This window comes from Eubalaena glacialis, chromosome 7 (genome assembly GCF_028564815.1).
Source record: "Eubalaena glacialis isolate mEubGla1 chromosome 7, mEubGla1.1.hap2.+ XY, whole genome shotgun sequence".
In the NCBI taxonomy this organism is placed as follows: domain Eukaryota; kingdom Metazoa; phylum Chordata; class Mammalia; order Artiodactyla; family Balaenidae; genus Eubalaena; species Eubalaena glacialis.
Window position 1 is genome coordinate 38,895,282 of NC_083722.1, and position 24,360 is coordinate 38,919,641.

Genomic DNA, 24,360 nt, shown 5'->3' on the forward strand with positions numbered 1-24,360 from the left:
TACCTACTCAGACAGCAAAAGGATGCAGCTAGCCAGCTGCTTCCTTTTAATCTTTCCTTAGACCAGGTGTCAATGAGATCAAGGTCAAAAAATTCCGTCAGGAATGGGCCAGGTAAATTTGTTCAGAGAGTAACATCCCCTAGCTCCTATAACCCATATGAAAATTACATATCTGTCATTCATTATCACTAATAAAAGAAATAAAATGTGAATGGATAAAGAAGATGTGGCACATATATACAATGGAATATTACTCAGCCATAAAAAGAAATGAAATGGAGGTGTTTGTAATGAGGTGGATGGAGTTAGAGTCTGTCATACAGAGTGAAGTAAGTCAGAAAGAGAAAAACAAATACAGTATGCTAACACATATATATGGAATCTAAGGGGAAAAAAAAAAAAAAAAAGAGGTCATGAAGAACCTAGTGGCAAGATGGGAATAAAGACACAGACCTACTAGAGAATGGACTTGAGGATATGGGGAGGGGGAGGGGTGAGATGTGACAGGGTGAGAGAGTGTCATGGACATATATACACTACCAAATGTAAAATAGATAACTAGTGGGAAGCAGCCGCATAGCACAGGGAGATCAGCTCGGTGCTTTGTGACCACCTAGAGGGGTGGGATAGGGAGGGTGGGAGGGAGGGCGATGCAAGAGGGAAGAGATATGGCAACATATGTATATGTGTAACTGATTCACTTTGTTGTAAAGCAGAAGCTAGCACACCATTGTAAAGCAATTATACTTCAATAAAGATGTTTAAAAAAAAAAAAAAAAAAGAAATAAAATGAACTACGGATTGTAAGTCAGAGGCATTTTTGTGTAAAAGATCACATGTGCATTCTGGCACCTAAAAATTCTATTTGCTACCAATCCTTACTTAAGTTTTTCACGAGTTTTAAGTTGCTGCTGCTGCTGTCTTTGGAGTCCTGGCAGCTAGCTAAAAATTGGACAGTGGCCCAAAACAGTCATTAAAGAAAAGAAAGAAAGAAAGAAAAAGAGGAAGAGAAGATAACGGAGAGGAATTCCTCTTAAAATCCTCGATTAAACTTACTTGGAAGTCTTGGTTCTTCACCTGGTAAAAATACTTTTACACTGTACATACTTAACAAGCGTTTGTAGAATAGACTGAAATTCCGGAATTTTTCTACATTTAGTCAAAGTCTTTTGGCCCTTTCCCAGTCCCTCTTCAAACATTTGCCAACAGAATGGAGAACTATGAACATTCAGCCATCTGCCTCCTTTTGTTCAAACAACAAATCACCATCTAAATACAGGTGACCCTCTACATTGATACAGTGAAAACCTAAACATTTTAATATAAAAAAGACTGCTATTAAGTAAACTGCTTATAAAACAATTTAGATAAATTAAAATTCTGTTTTCCTAATACGCTCAGTCCTCTTTAAAGTCGTATAGCCTTTCCTAAATTAAAACAATTGTATCCCATCACTGCAGCCTCTTCATGTCTACAAATACAGAATGGCTCAAATGCAACCAGCCCAATATCATGTAAGACATATTTCAAAGTATCTCATTACGGAAAATTAAAATATAGCATACTAAATAAGGTTGTTGCAATGATCACTAGAAAAGCCAAGGCATGGATTCAGATAACCCAAAATAATTTTTGCCCTAAACATTGGCTTAAATTGACTATGAAATAAAGCAGAACAATAAATTACAGTGCTGGTAATCTTCTACAGTAGATGTTCTTAAATTAGCATAGACAACATCAGTGGGATCCTGGGGCCTCCTGGAGGTGCTTTGGGGTTCCATAAATGTTTGGCTTGCATTCCATTTTCAAAGTATTCTTAAAAAGCTATGACAGTGTCTTTGTCACATTTATTAACGTGTAATGACTCAACTGTGTTAAAAGCCAAATGTAAACCCATCAGTTAAGTTGCCAGACCACCTTGATTTTATGCAGACTTTGGAATAAAGATTCTCCTGCCAGCTTTCTCCACATATCTCAACTTCTTACAAACATGTCACTGATTAGGAAGGCTGCAGCTCTGCACTGAACTTTTTAAAAACTCAAGTTTGCACATGGATGCTCGTATAAAAATTATACCTAGGAATGGAGATAATCTGTGGAAAACAGGACGTTCTCAATAGTATGCAATTAAAACATGAAAATAAATAAGCTGCAGCTGTGATTACAACAGCTTAAATTCCAAATTTAAGTCACAATGCTCTCAATTTAGAAGAAATTTGTACTTCGTGAAACAAATGTATTTTAATACATTTTTTTCTTACTATGAAGAAAAAAAGTTCAATTACTGAAACAAAAATATCTGAATAGCCAAGTAATAAATTGAAAAATTGAATTTTTTTTCTACACAGTCACAGTAACCACCAATAGGGTCAAATAGTTCTAAAATCTCTATGGCCATTGTTTCCATAATGCTACAAATTTTACAGTTCCTTTCATACAGCAATCACATAAACGCTTTCTAACTTGATTTTGAAATTCAGGAAAATAAGTGTCCTCAGTCAATTGTTTTTTCACTTTCAGTTAATATTCCAACTGCATCCATTTATTTATGCTATTAGGATTTTTAAGCACTCCTTTGCAGGACAGCATTGTTCTCAAATGTCCAAACTTATAGACAAGAAAACGTTATATTTAACTTAAACAATGTCTTTGCCACATTTATTAAAATCCCTGAATCTAGAAAAGCTGTCTTTTAAAAATTAAAAGGAAAAAATTATAATATTAAATTATCCAGAAAATAATACCCATCTCTGATAGGACATTCAGTGAACTAAGGCACTCTTCCTCAAACTTCTCCACTGAAAAAACCCATAACAACACAAAATACCATGGATTCCCATATTCCGATAATATAGTCTTAAGTAAACCAAGTAGAGAATACGAAACTTCTTTGTAATATTTTCTGTTAAAAATCCTTGTGAGTTGTGTTTTATCTCACAATATTCATTTTTATTAAAAAATTTTTATATGCTTTCCCTCTAAAAATCTTTAAGTTAAAACTGGAACTCCAGGAAGATGCACCAATTTCATCCCAAGGCTTTGAGTATCTACCTGACATAATGCAGTGGTCACTAACACCCCAGTACAAGAAGGACGGTCCAAAGTTTGATGTACTCTAATGCATTTCCATTCGCAGTAATTAAAACACAATTTTTTCCAGTCTATTAAAGAGCAGAGTTTATCCTGCCTTGAATTATTAACTTACATTTTCATGTTTCATATGTTTAAGTAACCGCAGTTCTCTGTAGGTCCTTTTGGCATGAATAATGGACTGAAATGGTCTGGATAACTTCTTCACTGCAACACGTAACCCAGTTTTTGTGTCAAAAGCAGCACTAAGGAAAAAAAACATAAAAAGCTCATCATCAAATGTTCTCTAAATATATTAAAATCAGTATTTATAAGGCTATTTCATTTCCAAATTAAATGGGTCTCTAACAAATTTTAAAAGTATAAAGATAAAAATTAAAATGACATATAATCCCACTATCCAAAGTAATCTATTAATTATTTTTGGTGTTTCCTTCTTGTCTTTTTTTCTATGCATCTAAATCAAGGATCAGCAAACTTTTTCCGTGAAGGGCTGGATAGTAAGTATTTTAGACTTTGTGAGGCTTAGGGTCTCTGTCTCAACTACTCAACTCTGTGCTTGGAACTGGAAAGCAGCAGATAATAAATTTTTAAATGGATGTAGCTATGTCCCAATAACACAAAACAAGCAGCCACCTGATCTAGATGAGCCAACAGATTGGTACACAAAGAGCTGGATTCTGTCTTCTAGGCCTAGGCCTCAGTGTCACCTTGCCACCAAATGCTGCCTGATCAGAGGCCTTGGAAACCACCATGTTTTCAGGACAGTGAGTTGGCAAAAAAATTTCTTGAGCACCTACAAAGTATTTGTCACTTTCTAGAAGCTGAGATACAGTTGGGAATAAGTCAACATATCCTTGACCTCAGGGGATGGGGGGAGAGGGGAAGAGCAGAATAATAAAATAAATTTCAAACAGTGATGAATGCTATGAATAAATAAAATAGAATAATGGGATAAAGAGCAACAGAAAGCTGGTGGAGTTATGCTACATTAGCTAGGATGTCTGAGGAAGTACATTTGAGCTGAGGGAAGTGAATGATAAGAAAGTAGCAACCATGTAAAGATATAGCGGAAAAGAGCCTCAAGCAGAAGAAAAAAATATTATTAACATTTAGTGAGTCTTTACTATCATTCCCCAGTTGACAGATAAGGAAACTGAAGCACAGAGAGTATAAATAACTTGCCCACGGTCACAAAGCTAGAGAGTGACAGTGCAGGAAGTCTGGATCCAGAGCTCACACTACTAACTATTTTCCTGTGCTGCCTCTCAGAAAAGCAAGTGCAAACAAAGGAAAAATAAAACAGAGGTAGAAAAAATATGGTATGCTGGAGTGACAAAAGAAACATGGCCTGTGTAGGTGGAGCACAAGGAGCAAGGGGAGCGTGGAAAAGAATAAGGTCAGAGATACAGGCAGAGGCCAGATCATACAGGACATCTACAGCAAGATATGATGTGTATTTTAATTATTTTTAGAAACTGTTTGGGTTAATTCTATCATGTCTCATCCTCCTGTTTACCTCCAGTCTCTAATGGGTACATCCAAGACTTTCGGATCATCTATTCTCACCAAACTCTTTCCCATATGACTCTGGCACCAGAAGTTCCTCTCCCTTCACTCCCAAATCCTTACCCTATGTCCTCGCTCTTCAACTCCCAATTTGTTAATAAACTCCTGTAAATCTTCACTTCTGAACCTTTCCTCCATCTCCTTGCTTTAATTGAAACCAGGCTGTACTGTACCTTGAAGACACTACTTCTCTTATAGCTGTGTTATTAGAGTGGATTCTCACTCTCATATCCCACGTACCTCACAGCTAGCAGGTGGGGTACATGTCCTCCTTGCCAACTGTTTCCACTTCCAGACCATAACTTTCCCTTTGATTTACACAAGCTCCTGCTCAAGACCATCTCTCCCTCTCTGTTGCTGTTATCCACTGACCTGGAATTTTCCATCTTAAAGTCCTGTCTTAAAGTCTCTCGCCCCTCCCAACTTCTGTCATCATTCCTGGCAACTTCAGCATCCAGGTGGAAGGCACGTCCAATTTCCTGGCCTCCTGTGTGACCCATCCTCTTCAGCTCTCCACCTCAGAGTCTGCCTGCCTACCCGCAGGCTGAGTATTTTCCCCTCTCCTCTGCTGGGAAGCCTGTTGGAGCCTCTTGGAGCAAGGAATGCCATCGGGTTTCTAGCTGACATGCTGGCAACTGAGTGTGCAAGTTCAATTCAGTGGAGAAGAAAGATGACGCCCACTTGAGCCACCTGTCCAAGTCATTCTCCGCGCTAGCTTTCCAGTAATAAAGTACGTATTTTTATCTCTATTTGACTCCTGTATCTATTAAGCAAAAGGCAAACTAGGATTAATCAGTACCCTACAGACCCCAATAATCACAATTTATTACTGTATGTTTATTTACCACCCAGCAGAGTGGTTAAATAAGGACTGGGGCTTTGGTATTAGACTCTGGATTTTAATTCCAGTTCCGCCAGTTAGTAGTTATATAACCTTGAGGAGGTTAATTAAATTCTCTCGGCCTCATATATAAAATGAGGATAATGTTTATATCTAATCTGTCCGATGTTTGTTAGGATTAAATGTGATAACTTTTGCAGTAGGTTTAGCAAAGGGCCTGGCCATGGTAAAGCTCAAATATTAGACATAATAATGTCTGCGTTTTCCACTCATCATAAGCACCTTGAGGGCAGGAAATGTCTTCTGTTTTATTCAGTATTCTATTCCATAGGACTTAGCTTAATGCCTGGCACGTGATCCATTCTCAATAATTGCTTTACAAAAGTATAAAATGAAATATGAAAGAAAAACTTCAACTTTATCATTTGGCCCTCAATTCTTATAAATTCAATAGCATCCAACAAAAAACTGATATGAATGTTAAAAACTTACATGTGTGTTGAGTGTTTATTATTGTTAGGCATTGGTTTTAATCTTTACATGAATGAACATCCTTATCACAACTTTATAAGAAGACATTATTATTATTCCCATTTTACAGATGAGAGAACTGAGGCACCGAGAGGTTAACTAATATGCCCACACAGACAGAAAATGGCAGAGCTGGGATTCAAATCCAAGTGGTGGGTTTCAAGCATGAACTCTTTAACCATAATAGAAAAGCAAGTTCAACCTAGCCAGCAGTTCAGTCCATTTTAAATATATTCTAATCATATGGACTCTGTTTCTTTTCTAAAATGCGTCCCACTATAATTAATTGCATTTCATAAGGAAAAAGTTTTTCCTGTGATCTTACATTGAACTCAGGATAATATTAATGAAAAGTATTTCATAAGAAATAACTTTCACTCAATATACATTACTTTATCAAGGGGGAGTTTTAAATCCCTGAAGTTACACTATGACTAAAACACTAAAGGAGTCAATGATGTAATATCTCACAAATACCAAAATATCACTTCCTAAGCATTTACTGAAAAATCTCCTTCATGAGATTCTTTGTGGATACAAAAGAAACATTAAACATAGTACCTGATATCAAAGAACTTAACCATCTAACTGGGATGATGAAACATACATGAAAGCAAATAATGCCCAATAATACAGTGCAACTATTACACTTTTAAAAAAGTTGGGTTCAAAAATATGTAAGTTGGGTTTAAAAATATAAAAATATATAAGTTGGGTTCAAAATACATAAATGTTCATTGCAGCCAGTTCACAAGAACAAAACTAGAAACTACCTTAATATCCAATACAGCAGAGTTTAAACTATGGTACATTCTCATGTACCGTATACTGCAGCCATTAACAAGACTCTCCACATACTAATATGTACTTGTTATACTGCTGATGGGAAAGAGAACAAGTTTCAGAAGTAAAGAATTATCCCCATCTGTGGGGGAAAAAAATGTACACTCATTCAGATATATACACATAAGCAGAGAATAAATGTCTAATATACTCAGGACTTTTAACACTTTTGCTTTTTAATATATATTTTTCTATCCCCTTTTTTAAAAAATGAGCTTATATCTTTTAACAAGGTTATTAGTAAAGTTAGAAGCATAAGTCGTCTGTGCTTTTCTGTTACCCTAAAACAAACAAAAAGAGGCATGCTTTCTAACTTTCATAAAACCACTGTTGACAGGTATATTTCCTTCAAATGATCCTCACATAGCTATACTCAAAGTATATAAATAAATCTGTACCCACCTTACCTAAGCCATAAACGTTTTCTGTTTTACTAAACAATCATTCACAACAATGTCAAAAATATCTGAACCACAAACTACTCATTCTCTTATTGATGGGCCTTATAAGCTATTCCATTCATTCACATACACAAATAATACAAACACTACTACAATGGACATCTTCATTCACATTGCTTCTTCCATAATTGCATGATTTCCTTAGAAGAGACTAATAATTTCTACTTCAAAGGACACATACTCCCACATTTTAAAATATACTTTACTTACAGAAGAGAGCAAACAGGAATTGTTCAGAGAAACTGCTCTCTCCTTGTTAGTTAGTAATCCTTATGGCAAAAGTTGCTGAAGCAAAGAATATATGATCCATCCCCTCCTCCACCTCTTTAAGTATTTAACTTGCTCTGACCTAACCTGTTCTATTACTAATCAAAGCAATATCTGGAGAAAGAGGAAACCACATATTTCATCCTAAATTGAACATATTGTAATTACCCAAAGCAGAAATTCCTAATAATTTTTTAAAGATCATCTGATAAAACCAATTGAATACTCAGAGGAGAAGAAATTCAAGTTATTGAATACCTGATCATACCACATATTATTTGGGAAACATTTCATTCAATCCTCATAACTTTGTGAGATAGTTATATTTACTTTCCAAAATAAGAAACTAATGGTCAGAAACATTAAGAACTCACTGAATGGCATATAACTCATATGCAGGGGGATTCAGACTCAGATCTGTCTAATTTCAGTGCTCTTTTTCCAGGATGCCAAGCAGCCTGAGATAAGGACCACCCCAGCTACTGGCTTTGCCTTTATTATTACACTTACTAGTATTACAGTTGGGAAGATTCCTCTTAATCACATTTTAAAAACTGTAACTACAAATAAAACTGTGTTTTCATGAGCAACATCATAAAATGGAATTACCTTTATGAAGATCAGGTTCTCCAAACTATTGAATAAAATCCAGGACACATTGCTCAGTAAGTTTTTCCCCCAATTGTAAACTCATAAAGTTCTAAAATTAATTCATACTTTATAAAAAACATTGCTATGGTAAAAAAAAAATTAAAGGGAGAAATATAAAATTCATTAAAAACAGATATTATAATATTAGACTGTCATCATCACGTATCTACTGTTGACTGTGAATCCAGTGCCTAGGACAAAATAATATTCATCAAATAAAATTAAATGTTTTGTTATACATTCATACCTGCCTCCCCTCTCCCTGAAAAAAAAGTGGCTTACTAGATTCTTAACATCCTAATTTTGTTTAATTCTAAATTTACTTACATATACCCTGCTTTATTTCACAATGGATTTAAAGTAGCCTAGAACTATATACATACAACTTGACATAAGAATAAATGATTAGGGGAAAAATAAACAAGATAAATAAGAAATTATGTATGGGTGAGGTTAGTGCAAATGTTTACTGTGAGGTCCTTTCTAAATACCTGTTAGAGGTGGGCCCCAAATTTGGCTGTGAGCCCACTAAAGCCATCACAAAGAGAATACAACCAGTTAAGACATGAATCTTAGGAACCATATAATAAAAACAAACCAGGTACTCAGAGAACTGAAGAGAGGCATAATTACTCCTGTAATAAAACCTGAGAAGGTTCCTCCTGTGTATGTTTATGAAAGAGACACCGTATAATGTGGTAAAAATGTCCTAATCAACATCCTTACACAATTATAATGGTGGGTTTCAGATGGTTCTTTACTTAGAGCATCCATCAGTGGAGACTGTTTCATAAGGCCAAAATACAGTTCATTAGCAAAGGCAGGGAGGAGAGGACTAAACAGCACGGCACGCTGCTGACAGACTTAATCCAAGAGGAAATCTTAAGTGTTTCTAGAAAAATAGATAATAAGCTCCATATTCCTCAGACAATCCTCCAAAGATGATTTCCATCAACTGAGCTTTTGAGAGATGTAGAGACACAGGGACGTTGTGTTTATGCTCCATGACTGGAACCTGGCTTGGAGAGTGTCTGTGTTGCAAGGTAAAGGCAGATCAACATGCTGAGTGAGCAAAGGAAGAGAGACAACCTCTTAAGAAAGGTGAGATGCTGCCTAACCAGGACAACTGCCCACGTCCACAGAGCATGAGAGTATAAATGACTGCACTAGGATTTTCCTCAAAAAACAATTTGGGTTTTCCCCAACAAAATGAAGAATGAGCAATCACCTGGCAAGTATCTGAGTAATTTATGGGGATCATAAATGATTTTACAATTTCTTTTAATGGTCATAGACAACTTCTCTAATCCCTGAATGATGTTAAGGAAAAATGAACCGTCAATAATGGTTAAGAAGACAACATAATTTTACTTATTTTTGGAAATTAATGGAAACATTTATTTTTTTAAAACTTTATTTATTTATTTAAATTTTTGGCTGCGTTGGGTCTTTGCTGCTGCGTGTGGGTTTTCTCTAGATGCAGTGCACGGGCTTCTCATTGCAGTGGCTTCCTCTTGTTGGAGAGCACGGGCTCTAGGCACATGGCCTTCAGTAGTTGTGGCACACAGGCTCAGTAGTTGTGGTGCACAGGCTTAGTTGTTCCGCGGCATATGGGAGCTTCCCAGAGTAGGGCTTGAACCCATGTCCCCTGCATTGGCAGGCGGATTCTTAACCACTGCGCCACCAGGGAAGTCCCAATGGAAATATTTAAATATATTAAAATCCGTAGTTACACTGAATTAACAAATTGTCACTAATACATTGAATTTATTAAAATATCTACATGGAGATAAATAATTTGTAAAGAGATGACATCTCTCCCCCATATAATTTGAGGCTTTTTTTCCAATTGAATTCAGGTTAATTGATAACAGTTTTCAAAATGTGCCTTCTAAATAAGTAATTCAGATGACTAACTTTGAACTTTCTCTTTACCTATAACAACTTGACAAAAATATCAGCAAATACCATACTGGAAATATTTTTCAGCACATCTCTCTCTACTACAGAAACCTACTTTTTCTTTCTTCTAAATTCAGACAAATGTGCAAGTATCACTGTACTTTTGATGCTTATGTTCTGCCCCTCCATTTTGGAAACAATGTCATGAAAATAAAGGCAACTTTATGCAAAAATAAGAACTCAAGTTTTAATTTGAGAACTTCAAAAAATATTCTTTAGAGTAGCAAGGGACTTAAAGTTGACTTTAAAAACTCCTACCATTTGAAACACTGCTAGCTCTCTTTTAATACCTTTACTAACTCTCAAATATCTTGTTTTAATGTCTACCTTACACTTTCATTTTTAAAATAAATCACAAAATGATCTACTTGCACTATATATAGTATTTTTAAATGGAATTCAATTTCTTACAATAACACTTTCATATTGATAGGAAGAAAATCAGATGTTATTAATACAGTTGTTACAAGTACGTGCAATATGACCAATCCCCAGCTTTTCAGTTTCTAAAAATTCTTCTCAGAGGTTAAAAAAAACACAAATGACACACGAAAAACCTTATCAATAGAGAAGCAGCCTGGAATGGAAAAAAGAGTCATTTAATTGATCACTTACCCTGCCTTGCAGAAACTTACAGTTCAAGAACTTTTAGGCAAATTCAGTATTTTCATGAAAATCTCATTCAGACAGAAAAATGTATCTGTGATAGGATTTATTAGGGACATTAGCCATGGGGCTGGCACTCAGGGAATGGCAACATATATGCTAATACTTGCCATTCCTAACTAATCTGATCCAATTCCTGCTGCAAAAGCTTCTAAACTACTGGAACAAAAATGTTTTTCACAACTGCGTCCATTTTTACTAGGCTGATGAAAACTAACATTCAAACAATGTAGAAATTCACTTAGGCATACAATCTAAAAATCCCAAACCATTTGCAATTAAAATGCACTTAATCTTCATTTGCTGAAAGCTCCGTTTGAAGTAAGAATAATTTTGTAACATATTTCTTCACTGAAGCTTTAAAAGCTACAGTGGTGTCAGTTAACATATATCTTTGATTGCAAATGTGAAGTATGTATCTGCATCAAGAGCAACAGTTATCCCATATTGAATGCAAAAATATTACACATGGATTATTTCATTTCTTTTAAAGGGGATTACTTTCCAAAGCCTCATTAGAATGTTGCCACCACGGGTTTGTATCTTCTCTACTTTTATGTGTTTGAAAATTTCAATAACAAATGTTTTGGAAGTTAACATTAAATAATTTTTAACTCCTTTCAAGCAAATCTGAAATACTGAACAGACTAATCATATATTACATTGTAACTATTTAGTATTACCATCAATCAACTTTGCCTTGCTGCTACAATTAAAAGTCTTGTACAGTAATAGTGTTCATAGACTTCATATCCAGAAAAGCACCCTACAAATATATGCTATGATCATGACTAGAGATGTACATAACAGGCATTGACATGACTTCACAACTTTTGGGTTTTGCTATGTCTGTGACTCTCCATCTTATACGACATATCTATCTATCTATCTATATCTGTATCTATACATACACACACATATATATACACATGCACATATATATATATTTTTATAGTAACACTTAAGAGTATTAATTATCTATCACTAGATAATAAATTACCCTCAAATTTGGTGGCTTAAACAAGATTTAGTATCTCAGTTTCTGTGGGTCAGGAATTCAGAAGCAGCCTAGCTGGGTGGTTCTGGCTCATGGTCTTTCCTGAAGTTGCAGTCAAGATGTTGGTCAAGCTAGAGTCATCTGAAGGCTTGACTGAGGCTGGAGGATCCACTTCTAGGATGGTTCACTCACTCGGTGTTGGCAGGCCTCAGTTCTTTGAAATGTGTACCTCTCCATAGGGCTGCTTCAGTGTCTCTTCTCAAGGTAGCAGCCCTATGGTTCTCAACACAGGGCAATTTTACACCTCAGAGGACATCTGACAATGTCTAAGACAACCGGGAGTATGTGGTGGCGATGGAGGGAGGGGTGCTAGTGGAATCTGGTGGGTAAAGGCCAAGGTTACTGCTAAATATCCTTCAAAACAAAGAATTCTCTGGCCCCAAATGCCAATAGTACTGAAGTTGAGAAACTGCCCTAGAGCAGATGAACTCAGAGAAAGACCAAAGCAGGAGTCACAATGTCTTTTATGACCTACCCGCAGAAGTCACACTCCATCATTCCTGCTACAGTCTATACTTTAGAGAAGTGAGTCACTAAATACAGTCTTCACTCAAGGGGAGGAGAATTAAAGCACCACCTCTTTAAGGGAGGAGTATCAAATAATTTTCACATCATTATTTTTAGCAACTTGATTTTTAAAAATCAAAACACTGGAAAATATCTTGCTTACTTTTGGTAATACTAGATAAGTACTTTTTTTATTGCTCTAGAAAAAAAACCTCTGAAATTCCACTTAACAAAGCTACTTTTACATCCTAGTGAATGGTCTCTGTTTGCAGTATTTCGATGATCTGATCTCAAAAAATTCTGTTAAGCGTAAACATAGGCAGTCTGACATAGAAAAAAGTAAACCAGTAGTCAAAAGATTTCAGTTCTAGCTTTGGTTCTGGAACTTCCTAGCAAGTGATCTTGGCCAAAGCTTCTATGAGCCTGTTTCCAAATCAATAAAATGGGGGTGTCACTTGCTCTGCTTATCTTACAATGCTGTTTTGAGGCTCACATAAGATAATTATGTGTAAGTACTTTATGAACTATAAAAGACAAGTAGTAAATGTTCCAAGTGGAAATGAATGTGCTATTATATAATAGTTTCATGATCAGCTTCCAGCATGGGGTTTATCACATAGTAAACTCTCAACATGTATTTTTAGATCTCTTACTCTCAAATTTGAGGTTGAGTATATTTCTGAAATAACAGTAAGATAGGGCAGGTTATTAAAATATAACCAAGGACCCAAATCCTTGATCATTTGTTGTCATGTTACGGAAAACTAAAATATCGTTTCCTTTCAAGTTAAAATGCACATTTATTCAGCAGTTAATGGATAGGATCTAAGAACTACTACAATCAGAAACATAATGTAGCCAATTCTTTAGACACTAAACTGAAAAAAAAGGTATTCCTGTATATATTTGTTTCCCAATTTAGACAATTTAGACTTTGCTTCCCAACTTAGATGAAGGAGAGCAGAAGCTATAGTTTATTTATCTGTTTATCTTCAGGAACATAATGCAAGATTAGTAAATACATACCAAAGCAGATAGTTCCTGACCTCAAGGAATTGAGAAACCTAGCTGGGGAGTCAGATTAAACAGATACGTACATAAATTACTAGAGACTTTTACAAAGCAATATATTTGCTTCCTCCAATCCATTCTGTAACACTCCAGTCAAACCAATTTTAAAATACTTTCCCTCCCTACTTTACAACTCAAGAAACTGTAACTAGCTCTCTATTGCCTAGAAAAATGCAGTTGCCTTAACCCTACTCCAGACCTAATTCTTAATTTCTGGGGGTAGGACCCAAGCATCTGTATGTTTAAGAGCTCCACAAGTGATTCTGAAACACAACCAGAATGAAAACGACAACGGGGTTCACCCTATCTGAGATATTACCCTTGTCAGGGCAGTCCATCTCATATCTAATTCTCTTAGTTATGTTTTCTCCTGTTACCTAAAAAGTTCCCTTTCTAGAAATGCTCCAAATACTACCCATCCTTCAAAACAACCTTCAGGGCTTCCCTGGTGGCACAGCGGTTAAGAATCCGCCTGCCAATGCAGGGGACACACGTTCGAGCCCTGGTCTGGGAAGATCCCACATGCCGCGGAGCAACTAAGCCCATGTGCCACAACTACTGAGCCTGCGCTCTAGAGCCTGTGAGCCACAACTACTGAAGCCTGCGCGCCTAGAGCCCGTGCTCTGCAACAAGAGAAGCCACTGCAATGAGAAGCCCGTGCACCAGAACGAAGAGTAGCCCCCGCTCGCCACAACTAGAGAAAGCTCAAGCGCAGCAAGGAAGACTCAACACAGCCAATAAATAAATAAATAAATTTATTTAAAAAAAAAAAAACCCAATCTTCAAATCCTTCCTTCATGAAACATGCCAACTACTATAGTCCACAGGGCCCTCACATCTCTGTATACATCAATACCTTTATATATACATATAGTTCACTAATATTTTATGTCTGTTTCTTTTAGACACTGGTGGGCATTTAACACTGTCAGATGGATGACCAACAGATTTCTTTCACTACAGCAAATCTAAAACATAAATATAAAAATACACACACATTTCAAACTTTCAAAATTATGTTGCTTTAATACCTAGTTATAGAAATCTTCAGGCAATTGGCTTATTCCCTGATTGTAATTTTCATGACCACTGTCATTCATCAGTGCTAATGATAAGCTTCCTTCAAATATCAGTTCCACATATCTAAGGCTGAACCGTACAAGTTTATAACATGAATCTAATCCTAGGGTAGTTAGTGCTGCATCTCTGAGATTGTCCTCAAGAAGTACGTAGAAAAATAATCAAGGGAAAGCATGAAACATTACCTTTCAATAGACTTGAAATCCAGAGTTAGACATTCTTGATATTACGTTTGGAAGTATAAATTTAAATGTACAGTATATGAACAAGACACTGTTGAGACTGTATTAGACAATGAATTCAAAGGGAATATGCACAGAAAGTATAGTGTTTCTTTTTGCAGGTGGAAGGTTCAAGTTATCCTATCTAGTTTTTACTCAGGGCCAATCAATCCAAATATATAGGGTTATATAAGCAGTTCTCAACCAAAGGTGATTTTGCCCCCAGAGGACATGTGGCAATGTCTAGAGACATTTTTGGTTGTCACAACTGGAGGCTGCAACTGGCATCTAGTGGGTAGGGTACAGGGTTGCTGCTAAATATCCTACAACGCACAAGATAGTCCCCACAACAAAAAGAATTATCAACCCAAGATGTCAACAGGAGGAGTAACCCTAGTGTTACACTATATTTGGGAATGTAAGCACAGCTTGATAGATGCTCATAATACTTACTGCATGTTCTCTTAATTTGCTATTTTTTCCCTTTTGCTCCCTGTAGCATCAGTATCATTTAATTTATTGAGACTGCTAATTTCAAAGCAGATCATTCAAAGCATAAGGCATTTAGGCCACTAACCTAGGTATCAGAAAATGAACCAAGCGAAACTTATAATGTCAGATGAGGAAATTATTAAAAGCATATCAGTGTAAGATACCATCAAAATTTCACTTCAATTTAATACTAAAATCATTAAGGAGTCATGTTTTATTATACCAAGTGAGAAAGATAACTAAGATTTTTACAAGCATTTGGTAGCCTGGAGAAGAAAACATAAATAGAAACTAGTATTCAAAAGTCTAAGTTCAAGAAGGTTCAAGCTACCTAAAGCCCTAGATGCAGGATTTGATGGGAGGGGGAAAAAAGAAATAGCTACTGGGGATTAAGAATAAAGCATTTATTTCTGGGAATAAAGTTATATCTACTACAGGGATAAGGAAATACAAGAATGAAGAGTTCAGAAAATACTTGGGTAAACCAGACACCTCAAGTTCAGTGTCACAGGACGGACTAAAGGCATGATTATTAGGGGCACGTAATTTGCAGGTGAGGAGACAGTCACAGCAGAGACACTACCCCATGAGGAATTATAGGGCTGCGTTAATGATCTACAGGACACTTACTCTCATTGTCCCTTTCCTCCCCTAAACCACAGCCTCCCTGAGCAGATCAAAAGAAGAAGTTCTGACCTCTTGTGGACACATGCTGATGTCATCGCTTTCTAGTTCTGAATCAGATGGAAAGGTCTCTCTGACACAGATTTCAAACACACATCCTTGCAAAAAGTTGCCCTAGATGTAAAAAGTGACCAGTATGTCACACATTAGAAATATAAAGGTAGATTTGAGATGGCAACTTAAGCTGAAAGAGTGCAGAAAAGCTACTGAGGACTTCCAAAGCAATCTCTGAGAAAGCAACATAAATGTGTCCCTTCCAGACTGATATTTTCAAAAGCAGGAACCCGTCCTGCTTTTTTGTTTTTTCAGTCTTTATAAACAGAATACCTACTACAGGGCCTAGCACTGGCCATACTGAATTAATGAATTTAAGAAAACAAAGAAGAAATTGGTTTGTTTTTTTTTTTTTTTGCATAATGATGTGTGATGCCTACACTCTGGACCATAAGCTTGGTAAAGCAACCAATGCATACTTGCGGGTAGACTGACAGTAAGACACACACACTCACATACCTTCCATCGTGTCACAGGTGTAGTGACAATGCCACCAAGGCCTAAGAGGAGAAAGGTTTTGAGGAAAACAAGGAAATCTGTAACATCATTCAAAGTAACAGAAGCCAAAATGTTCAGGGTATAAAGTTACTCAGACAGCAGGCCTAGACAAAATAAACATTTGTTCTATTACCTTTTTGTTATGTTGTCATGGGAATCTGTGTTTAGGAACACTTATTTTCTGCAACTAGATGATAGAGCAGTGAAAGGGGGATGGCTTTCATAAAAGAGAGAAACCTGTATCTATAAAGGCAGAAAAGTAAATAAATCCTATGGGTTTTTATAGGGTGACATGTGTAGAATCTGTCAATCTATAAGATTTATTCAAGTTAACAGAGAAGTCATTGGGGGCGCCTAGCCAAAACATTATTAACAGGTAACAATAATCCAACCTCTACTAAAAGGATTGTGATGGGGGCAAGGCAGAGGAATGTAAAGCAGATACAGGGCCAAATAAAACAGAAAATAAATGAGATCTTAAAAGTTGAAAGAAGGTAAAAATGACTTTTTAAAAATAACCCAATAGTAAGAAAAAAACCTAGAAGCCCAAAGAAGTTAGAAAACATTCAACCTGCCAGCAGGCTAATCTTCTTTTGTCAGAAGTCTAGAGCTAATCTCTTTGCTCCCTTCCTTTTGGCAACAGAAACCTGAAAAGTGAAGTTAAGCTCCACATGTTATTTAAAGAGCTGGACTGGAATACCCTGAATTTCTAGGGCCCACCAAAAGTACTGGCTCTGGTACACTGAGCCTTCTGGATCAGGGCTGTGCACCAATTCATCTGACTCCCCCACTCTACCCTAAACTACAGTTAGCGCCTCTAAATGGGTGAGGAACAGAAATGAAACAACAGGGACCCCAGAGCAGAGTGATCTATTAAAACATACGTTAGATCATGTCTCCCCTCTGGTTATAACCCTCCATGGTCTCCCGTCTCAGAGTAAAAGGCACAATTCTTACAAAGGCAAATAAGACCCTTTATGATCCCAGCACCTCTGTAGCCCCTCCACCCGCTTCCCCTACTACTATTTGGCCCCTGGTTCATTCAGTTCGAGCCATACTGGTCTTCCAGCTATGCTAGAGAATGAGGCCTTTGCCTCAGGGCATGTGCTGATCCCTCAACACGGAATTGTTCTTCCCTCCCCACTCAGGCCCAACCAGTGTTCTACATCACTTCCTTCAGGTCATTGCTCAATTGTTACTTTATCACTGAGGCTTACCCTGCTTAAAAGTGCACAGCCATCCCAGTATTCCCTCTCTTTTCCTTACTTTATTCCCCCATAGTACTTATCACCTGACATGTTATAAATTTTAATTTTTTGTTTATTGTCTACTTTTATTCCCCTGCCCTTAGAATATAGTTTCTTATGGGCAGAAATTTTTGTCTGTTTTGCTCATACTCTAGCACCTAAAGAGTGACCCACGCATAGCAGGTGCTCAAAGTATCGGTATAACACAAAGTCCTGGCCTCAAGGAGATTAGCATGAACCCATCCTCTTCTCCCTATAAGACTCCAAAGTTAGATATATCCATTTGTCCAAGGCCAAAACTTAGGGATCATTCTACACCCCTCTCTCTTCTGTACTTTCTCCCCCACGTTCAGCCTAGGAGCCAAGCCCAGGATCCATTTGTCAAAAGTGCAGAATTTACAGGCCACCATCTACTTCCTCCTTAGAATAAATTATTAAAAGGCTAAAATGCTGGGAAACTGGTTAATTTTATAAATCCTTAACAGACATGTACTTAACTTACAGAAGGACTATGCAAAGACAACTACTTCTAATACTAAAAGCTTCATTTATTTAAAAAAAATTTTTTCAAGTTTAAAGAGGTTTTGTTTTTATTTGTCCTGAAGAAACTCGTGCATCACTTCCAAGTACATGGCAACCATGAAACGATATTCCTAGGTTCCAGAGTCAGGGGAAGCCACTTTACAATGAGGTTTTTTTGAGCTCTATAGTAATTATACCTCTTGGATAGAAACAAATCAATACCAAATTTCACAGTAAAGAGCAAAAGTCCAGTGTATTTTCAAAGGCCTAGAAAGGCAGTTATTTCTATTTATATCCTATACTATACTTACATAACAGAAGCACATACAGAGAATCCCAACTTTCCAAAATGTGCACAGAAGAATTTCAAGCCAAGGGGATTCATAAATTCAGGAATTAACTAGTTGCACTGATGATCCTTTGGGAAAAAATTTAATCTGGGCAATGAGTCCATTTTTGGTCTATCAATTCTGAGGAAGAGATGTGACTTTAATAAGTCATTACCTCAGATTAGCTAGGCTGACATTGGTGGGATTGGTTAGTCATAGTTCTACTATTTCAAGTGACCCAGCAACCCCTTTCTTCACAAAAGGAGGGAGGGGAGAGGCAAACAGAACAAGAGAAGGTGCCACCACACAATCTTAGCAGTCTACAAGTACATGAAGGGAGAATTCTGAAGTGTTGAAACCCCAGAACCAAACCCAAAGTAGCACTGACAAGTATGCCATTCCTTTAATGAGTCCAGCTCCTCATCTATACAACTGGGTTAATAATACCAGCCTTCACAGAGCCAGTGAAAACTGAATGATAATGCTTTGAAATGCAAATACATTATAAAGTGTAAAATCCCATAAAAATGTCAGTTAATACTAAAGTGAGAGGGATCTAGCACAGTGACTTCTTCCACCTTTGAATCCTAAGCCCCAGGGTCTCAGCACCATCTGCACTATTGCCCATGAAAGGCAAAGTCAATGCAGATCATCTCTGAGGCTGATTTAGAGGGAAATCAAAAGCATAGTCCTCAGTATCAAGAAATTAAACTGGCAGAACTGAAAAGCCAGAGGTTCAGGATATCCTTATTTTAAAATGGGAGCCAGTGGAAAGGTTTCAGTGGAAAATGGAATCTGATAAAGGATGACTTTATAGCCAACTTGACTGAACTCTTTCTTAAAAGTCTTTATCAATAATACAAAGATTTGCCATTGTGTTTAACTATTTATTGGTTGGCACTGGTAACATGCAGCCAATCACCTTGCTTTTGGGTACAAAGGAAAGCAAATGGGAAGCAAGATCAGCATGGGCCTATTATCACCACTAGGAAAATAAACAGCACACCCCTCTCACTCATTAGGAGTCAAGAAAGTCACCTTTGCATACTCAATAATGACGTGCTTTTATTTATTTGTGCCCTGGCTCATGCTAAAAAAAGGAAAAGATTTAAAATGGTGAAGGGCCATTAATACTAAAAAAATTTAGCTTCACTTTTTTTTCTAATAAATTTTTTTTTTACTATTTATTTTTGGCTGCGTTGGGTCTTCGTTGCTGCACACAGGCTTTCTCTAGTTGCAGTGAGTGGGGGCTACTCTTTCTTGCAGTGCACGGGCTTCTCATTGCAGTGGCTTCTCTTGTTGTGGAACATGGGCTCTAGGCGCGCGGGTTTCAGTAGTTGTAGCACACGGGCTCCGTAGTTGTGGCTCGCGGGCTCTAGAGCGCAGGCTCAGTAGTTGTGGTGCACGGGCTTAGTTGCTCTGTGGCATGTGGGATCTTCCCGGACCAGGGCTCGAACCCATGTCCCCTGCATTGGCAGGTGGATTCTTAACCACTGCGCCACCAGGGAAGTCCTTCACTTATTTTTATTACAGTTATTTACACACAATCTTGTTCCACAAAGCATTTAGGAAGTTGAATTTGATTTCTTAGTAAATTTTGCCATCCTTTTACCAAAAGTTTTGTTATATACTTTATATACTGATGATAAACATAAAATGCACAGCACAATGCCTGGAACATAGAACACAATCCATAAAATGTAGTTATTATTTGCATCAGGCTATAAACCCTATCAGGGAATAGACTGTCTTATTCTGTCTTGCTTAACACTCTAGCTCAAGAAACCTAGCCTGCTATCTGGTCCATAGTTGGTACTCAATAAATATTGTTTAATAAATGATTGAATATGATTTAAGAATAATTCTCAACTCTCACCTATTTTATGGTACCAGTGCCCCACCTCCTGTAATCAGAGGCAAGTGTCCGGAAAACCCATACACCAGAGGAAAGGCATTTAAGTTCCTGTTTACATTTCCTTAAACTCACCACAAAGCTCCTCCCCCTCCTTCTGTCCCCAAACCACAAAATCAATGCTGTGCAACAATGTATTCTTAAAAAATTTTGCTTCATTTCCCCTCACAGACAACAAAGTTCCTTAAAATTTCAAGACTTAGTTTAGTTCCCTTTACCCCTTAAAAAGGAAAGGCATATTTGTAAAACCCTATCAATTCCCAAATTTCTAGTCTGATTCCTTGATCTTTAATTCACGGTTGGGTATCACTCAGGTTACTACATACTTGCTTTACTATATACTTAGTACAAATTAAAATACTGAAAATTGGCTTAATATTTTAAAAAAATTTTTTTAAGTTCCACATCAAAGTGTATCACACTTCAGAGCAATCAAATTAGGAAACTGACACAGATTATTTCAGTGACATTGCATTCCTTGAAATACTTTCAGAGATTCTTTTTTGGAACAGACTTCGGATCTAGTTCTACAAGTCACACAGGAAATTCTATGTCATTACTTTATGGTTACAACTCTTATCTGACCTCAAACAGTATCATCAACCTGGCTGCCTAATCTTTTTCACCAGACTTCAGTGCAATTTTCTAAATTATTTCAGATTCAATTTGATTTTGTTATTTCCTAAAATTAAATCTGCTCTCAAAAAAAATGAAGATAGTGAAAAATAACACAAGCTCCAAAGTGGATTCTAAGAGAAGTTAAAAAAAAAAGTTTTCTGCCACACCTGAAAGTTGCTAATTGAAAGAACAACTTCAAATAACTACTCTGAATGAGATAACACTTGTACATCTAAATTCTGAAACTTTCAATCCAAAATCAGTTACATTTGTTTATGGCCAACTGTCACATAATATCGGTTATTTTTCTCCACCAATATGCTATAGGTTACATCTTAAATACCCTTAGCAGAACTGCCTCCATGGAAAGACACACAAGAAACTTAACAGTGGTTGTCTCTGAGGAAAGGAATAGCACAATTGGAGAACAAGAAAGGAAAGGCAACTTTTCACTATATTTTTATACCTTCTGAATTTTATACAATGTGAATGTATCACCTACTTTTAAAAACCTGTTTAACAAATTTACTTCCAAGTGTCAGATATTGATGGTTTCTAAAAACCAGAAAAGTATAGTACTAAAAAAACATGGAGTTCATTTTAATGGCACTTCGCTGTAAATCTGGATCTCCAGAGCTAGGGCAGAGCTATTCACACCAACGGTAAGGAAACCTTGCAAGGAATTATTTTCAAGTTCACTAAACTCCCCATAGTTGAGCTGTTCTGCTGTATCACTCCTTAAGGTTTAAACGTTATTGGAAACAAAAACTCGGTACCACAAAAATTAATGTCAATTCAAGAATGAAAAATGGAGGTAAACTAATGAGCTATTAAAGGAGCAATGATCCAAACACATCTTCGAAAATTAGCAAATCAACAGCACACTATAAAAATGGAAAAAAGATGTCAAGCATAGTGCCATCAGCAACATAACTCAAACAGCCTGAACCAGAAAATGCAATATGATCTGTTGCTGGACACAATTGCACAATCTCAATTACCCAGAAGATTCTATAAACCGGAAATTCATGCTGGGGCTTTAAGAAACACAGGAATTATATTTAAAGATTAACAAGTCCAAAAGCCTGGAATTTGTGGCAAAACAAAAAAATAATTTTGTAGACCTCTCTTCAAATGATGCATGCACAGGAATTACATGAATTAGCTTCAGATCAGGAGCTCTCAAATTTCAGTACATCTAAAATACAGTGTTTAAAGCCTTGAAAGTCAGAAAAGTTAGTGAAATATTTCAGGTCTGAACATTTTACAGCATCATTTAATTGAAAACACATTCACAGCGTGAATTAAAGCTGGAAAGTGTCTCTTCCTTCCTTTGCTATATATTCCATATCCATATCGTGTACCTCAGGCTCTAAGTGTAGATAAGGTCCCTGCAAACTCTCAAAGGGACTTTAAAAACACAGTATTTCACAAGAATTAACGCAATTAAAAAATATTTACAATACCTCCCGGCATTGTTAATAACTTTTTGATCTTGAGGGCGTGCATCGGATCTGAATCTCACTTGCTCCAAAGGAGAAAACTGTTTTGTCAAACAATACTTAAACGAGCAGTGGTATGTGACTAATCAGTGAGGCCGCCAGTTTCTCAAGCTGCAGTGTGTTTGCAGGCACTACCACCCACCCCCCACTCTGCGAAAAGGAAATACGCTTTCAACTGAATCGGAAACACACCACTCAAGCTGGCACAGGGCTCACCGAGATAAAGTCGGTATTTTAAGCTCTACGGATAGCTACTAATTCAAGTGCGAATTCAAAAAGAACGCTTCTCAAAATGGGATTTCGACAGAGGTTTGCAAAAAAGCCCGCACTGAACGCCCTTCGTCCTCAGTTTTGTTCAGATGACGGCAGTCTCCCGGTCGAGCTTTGCCCTTCTGTTTCTCCAGGCAGCTCCCCGGGCTTGTCTGCTCCGAGGGCAGGCTCCGGCGCCCAAGGTGGGCACATCTCGGGAGAGAGTCCTTCTGCTCGATGCCAGCAGGGAGACCCCCAAAGAGGGCCCTCCTGTTCCTGTCCCCGAAGCAGCAACCCCCCAAGAAGGGAACGCGCAGGGTGCGAGCCAGGGCCGGGCTCCAACACCATCACCCACCGCCCACCGTGGACCTGCGTCCTACACACAGCTGACCACCTACGTGGGTGTGCAGGGTGAGGGGTGCAAGGGGTACAGGGAGGGCAGGACAGGGGTCGAAGGGGCAGGGATGCCCTCCCCCAAGGAAAATTCCTACCGCTTGGTGCATTGCTGAGCCGTGGGGGCAGGCCTGGCTCTGGGGCATACAGGGCCACCCAGCCCACCGAGGCCCCGAGCCCGGTGACACTCACCACACGGAGCCATAGGCGCCGGAGCCCACCGGGGACAGGTTTTGGTAACGCTCGGGCACCTCCCAGATTGTCTTGTTCAGCTCCTGCCGGTAGAACGTGGGCCTCTCCTGAGACATCTTCCAGCGGTGGCCGCGGGGCGAGGAGGTGGCCCTGCGGGGCCCCGCCTGCGCCCGCACCCGCTTCCCCGACCTCGTCGCCCGGCCGGACGGGCGGGGACCCTGCGCTGGCCGCCCGCGCAGGTGTGAGCGCCGCGACCCAAACGACTCCCGCGCGCGCGGCCCCTGTCAGCCGCAGCGGCTGGACGCGCCTCCGCGACGGGGGTGAGCCCCGCTAAGGGCAGGGGCACGCTCAGGGGCTCAAGGCTGCGCCCGCCACGTTCTCGCTGCACCCTCTCCAGACCAGGCCGATTCCCGGCTGCGCCGCGGGGCTACGGCTCCAGCTGCAGCGCCCGCGGAGGTTCCAGTGGTCGCCGTTCCACAGCCAGCAAACAGGAGCCTCCCGCCGTACTCTCGCGAGAACAGCTCCCGGGCCTCTCTGCAAGCCGAGATTTTACCCAATATGGAACCTGCCCAAGGGAGGGGGTTGATGAGAGGAGAGGATGGAAGGAGCAATTCTCGCGAGAAGAGAGCAACAGCTGGCCACCAGAGGCAGGAACTCCCAGGGACTGCTCTTCTTAAGGGCGCCAAGGCGGACTCGAGAAGGAGGGGATAAGCAGACAACACATGCCGCGAGCGCCCCACCGTGGTCGGCGGGGCAAACGCCTGGCTCCCTGGTGGAAAGCGACATTGACAAACAAGGTGTCGGGAAAAGAGCCAAAAGACCTTTGAACTGCGGGTAGTCACCAGCAGCCG

General features: G+C 38.5%; 1 protein-coding gene across 3 annotated transcripts in view; it reads right to left on the bottom strand.

Annotated features, from left to right (window-relative positions):
* MAPK14 (mitogen-activated protein kinase 14) overlaps positions 1-24,043 on the bottom strand; it is a 68,250-nt gene extending 44,207 nt beyond the window's left edge. For all 3 annotated transcript variants that reach the window (XM_061196319.1, XM_061196317.1, XM_061196320.1), the window contains exons 1-2: positions 23,510-24,043; positions 3,206-3,335 (exon numbers count right to left, since the gene is read on the bottom strand). In XM_061196319.1, coding sequence (XP_061052302.1) covers positions 3,206-3,335; positions 23,510-23,625 — 246 coding nt within the window. In that variant the 5' untranslated portion in view covers positions 23,626-24,043. The remainder of the gene's footprint in view (positions 1-3,205; positions 3,336-23,509) is intronic.
* Positions 24,044-24,360: the final 317 nt, after the last annotated feature.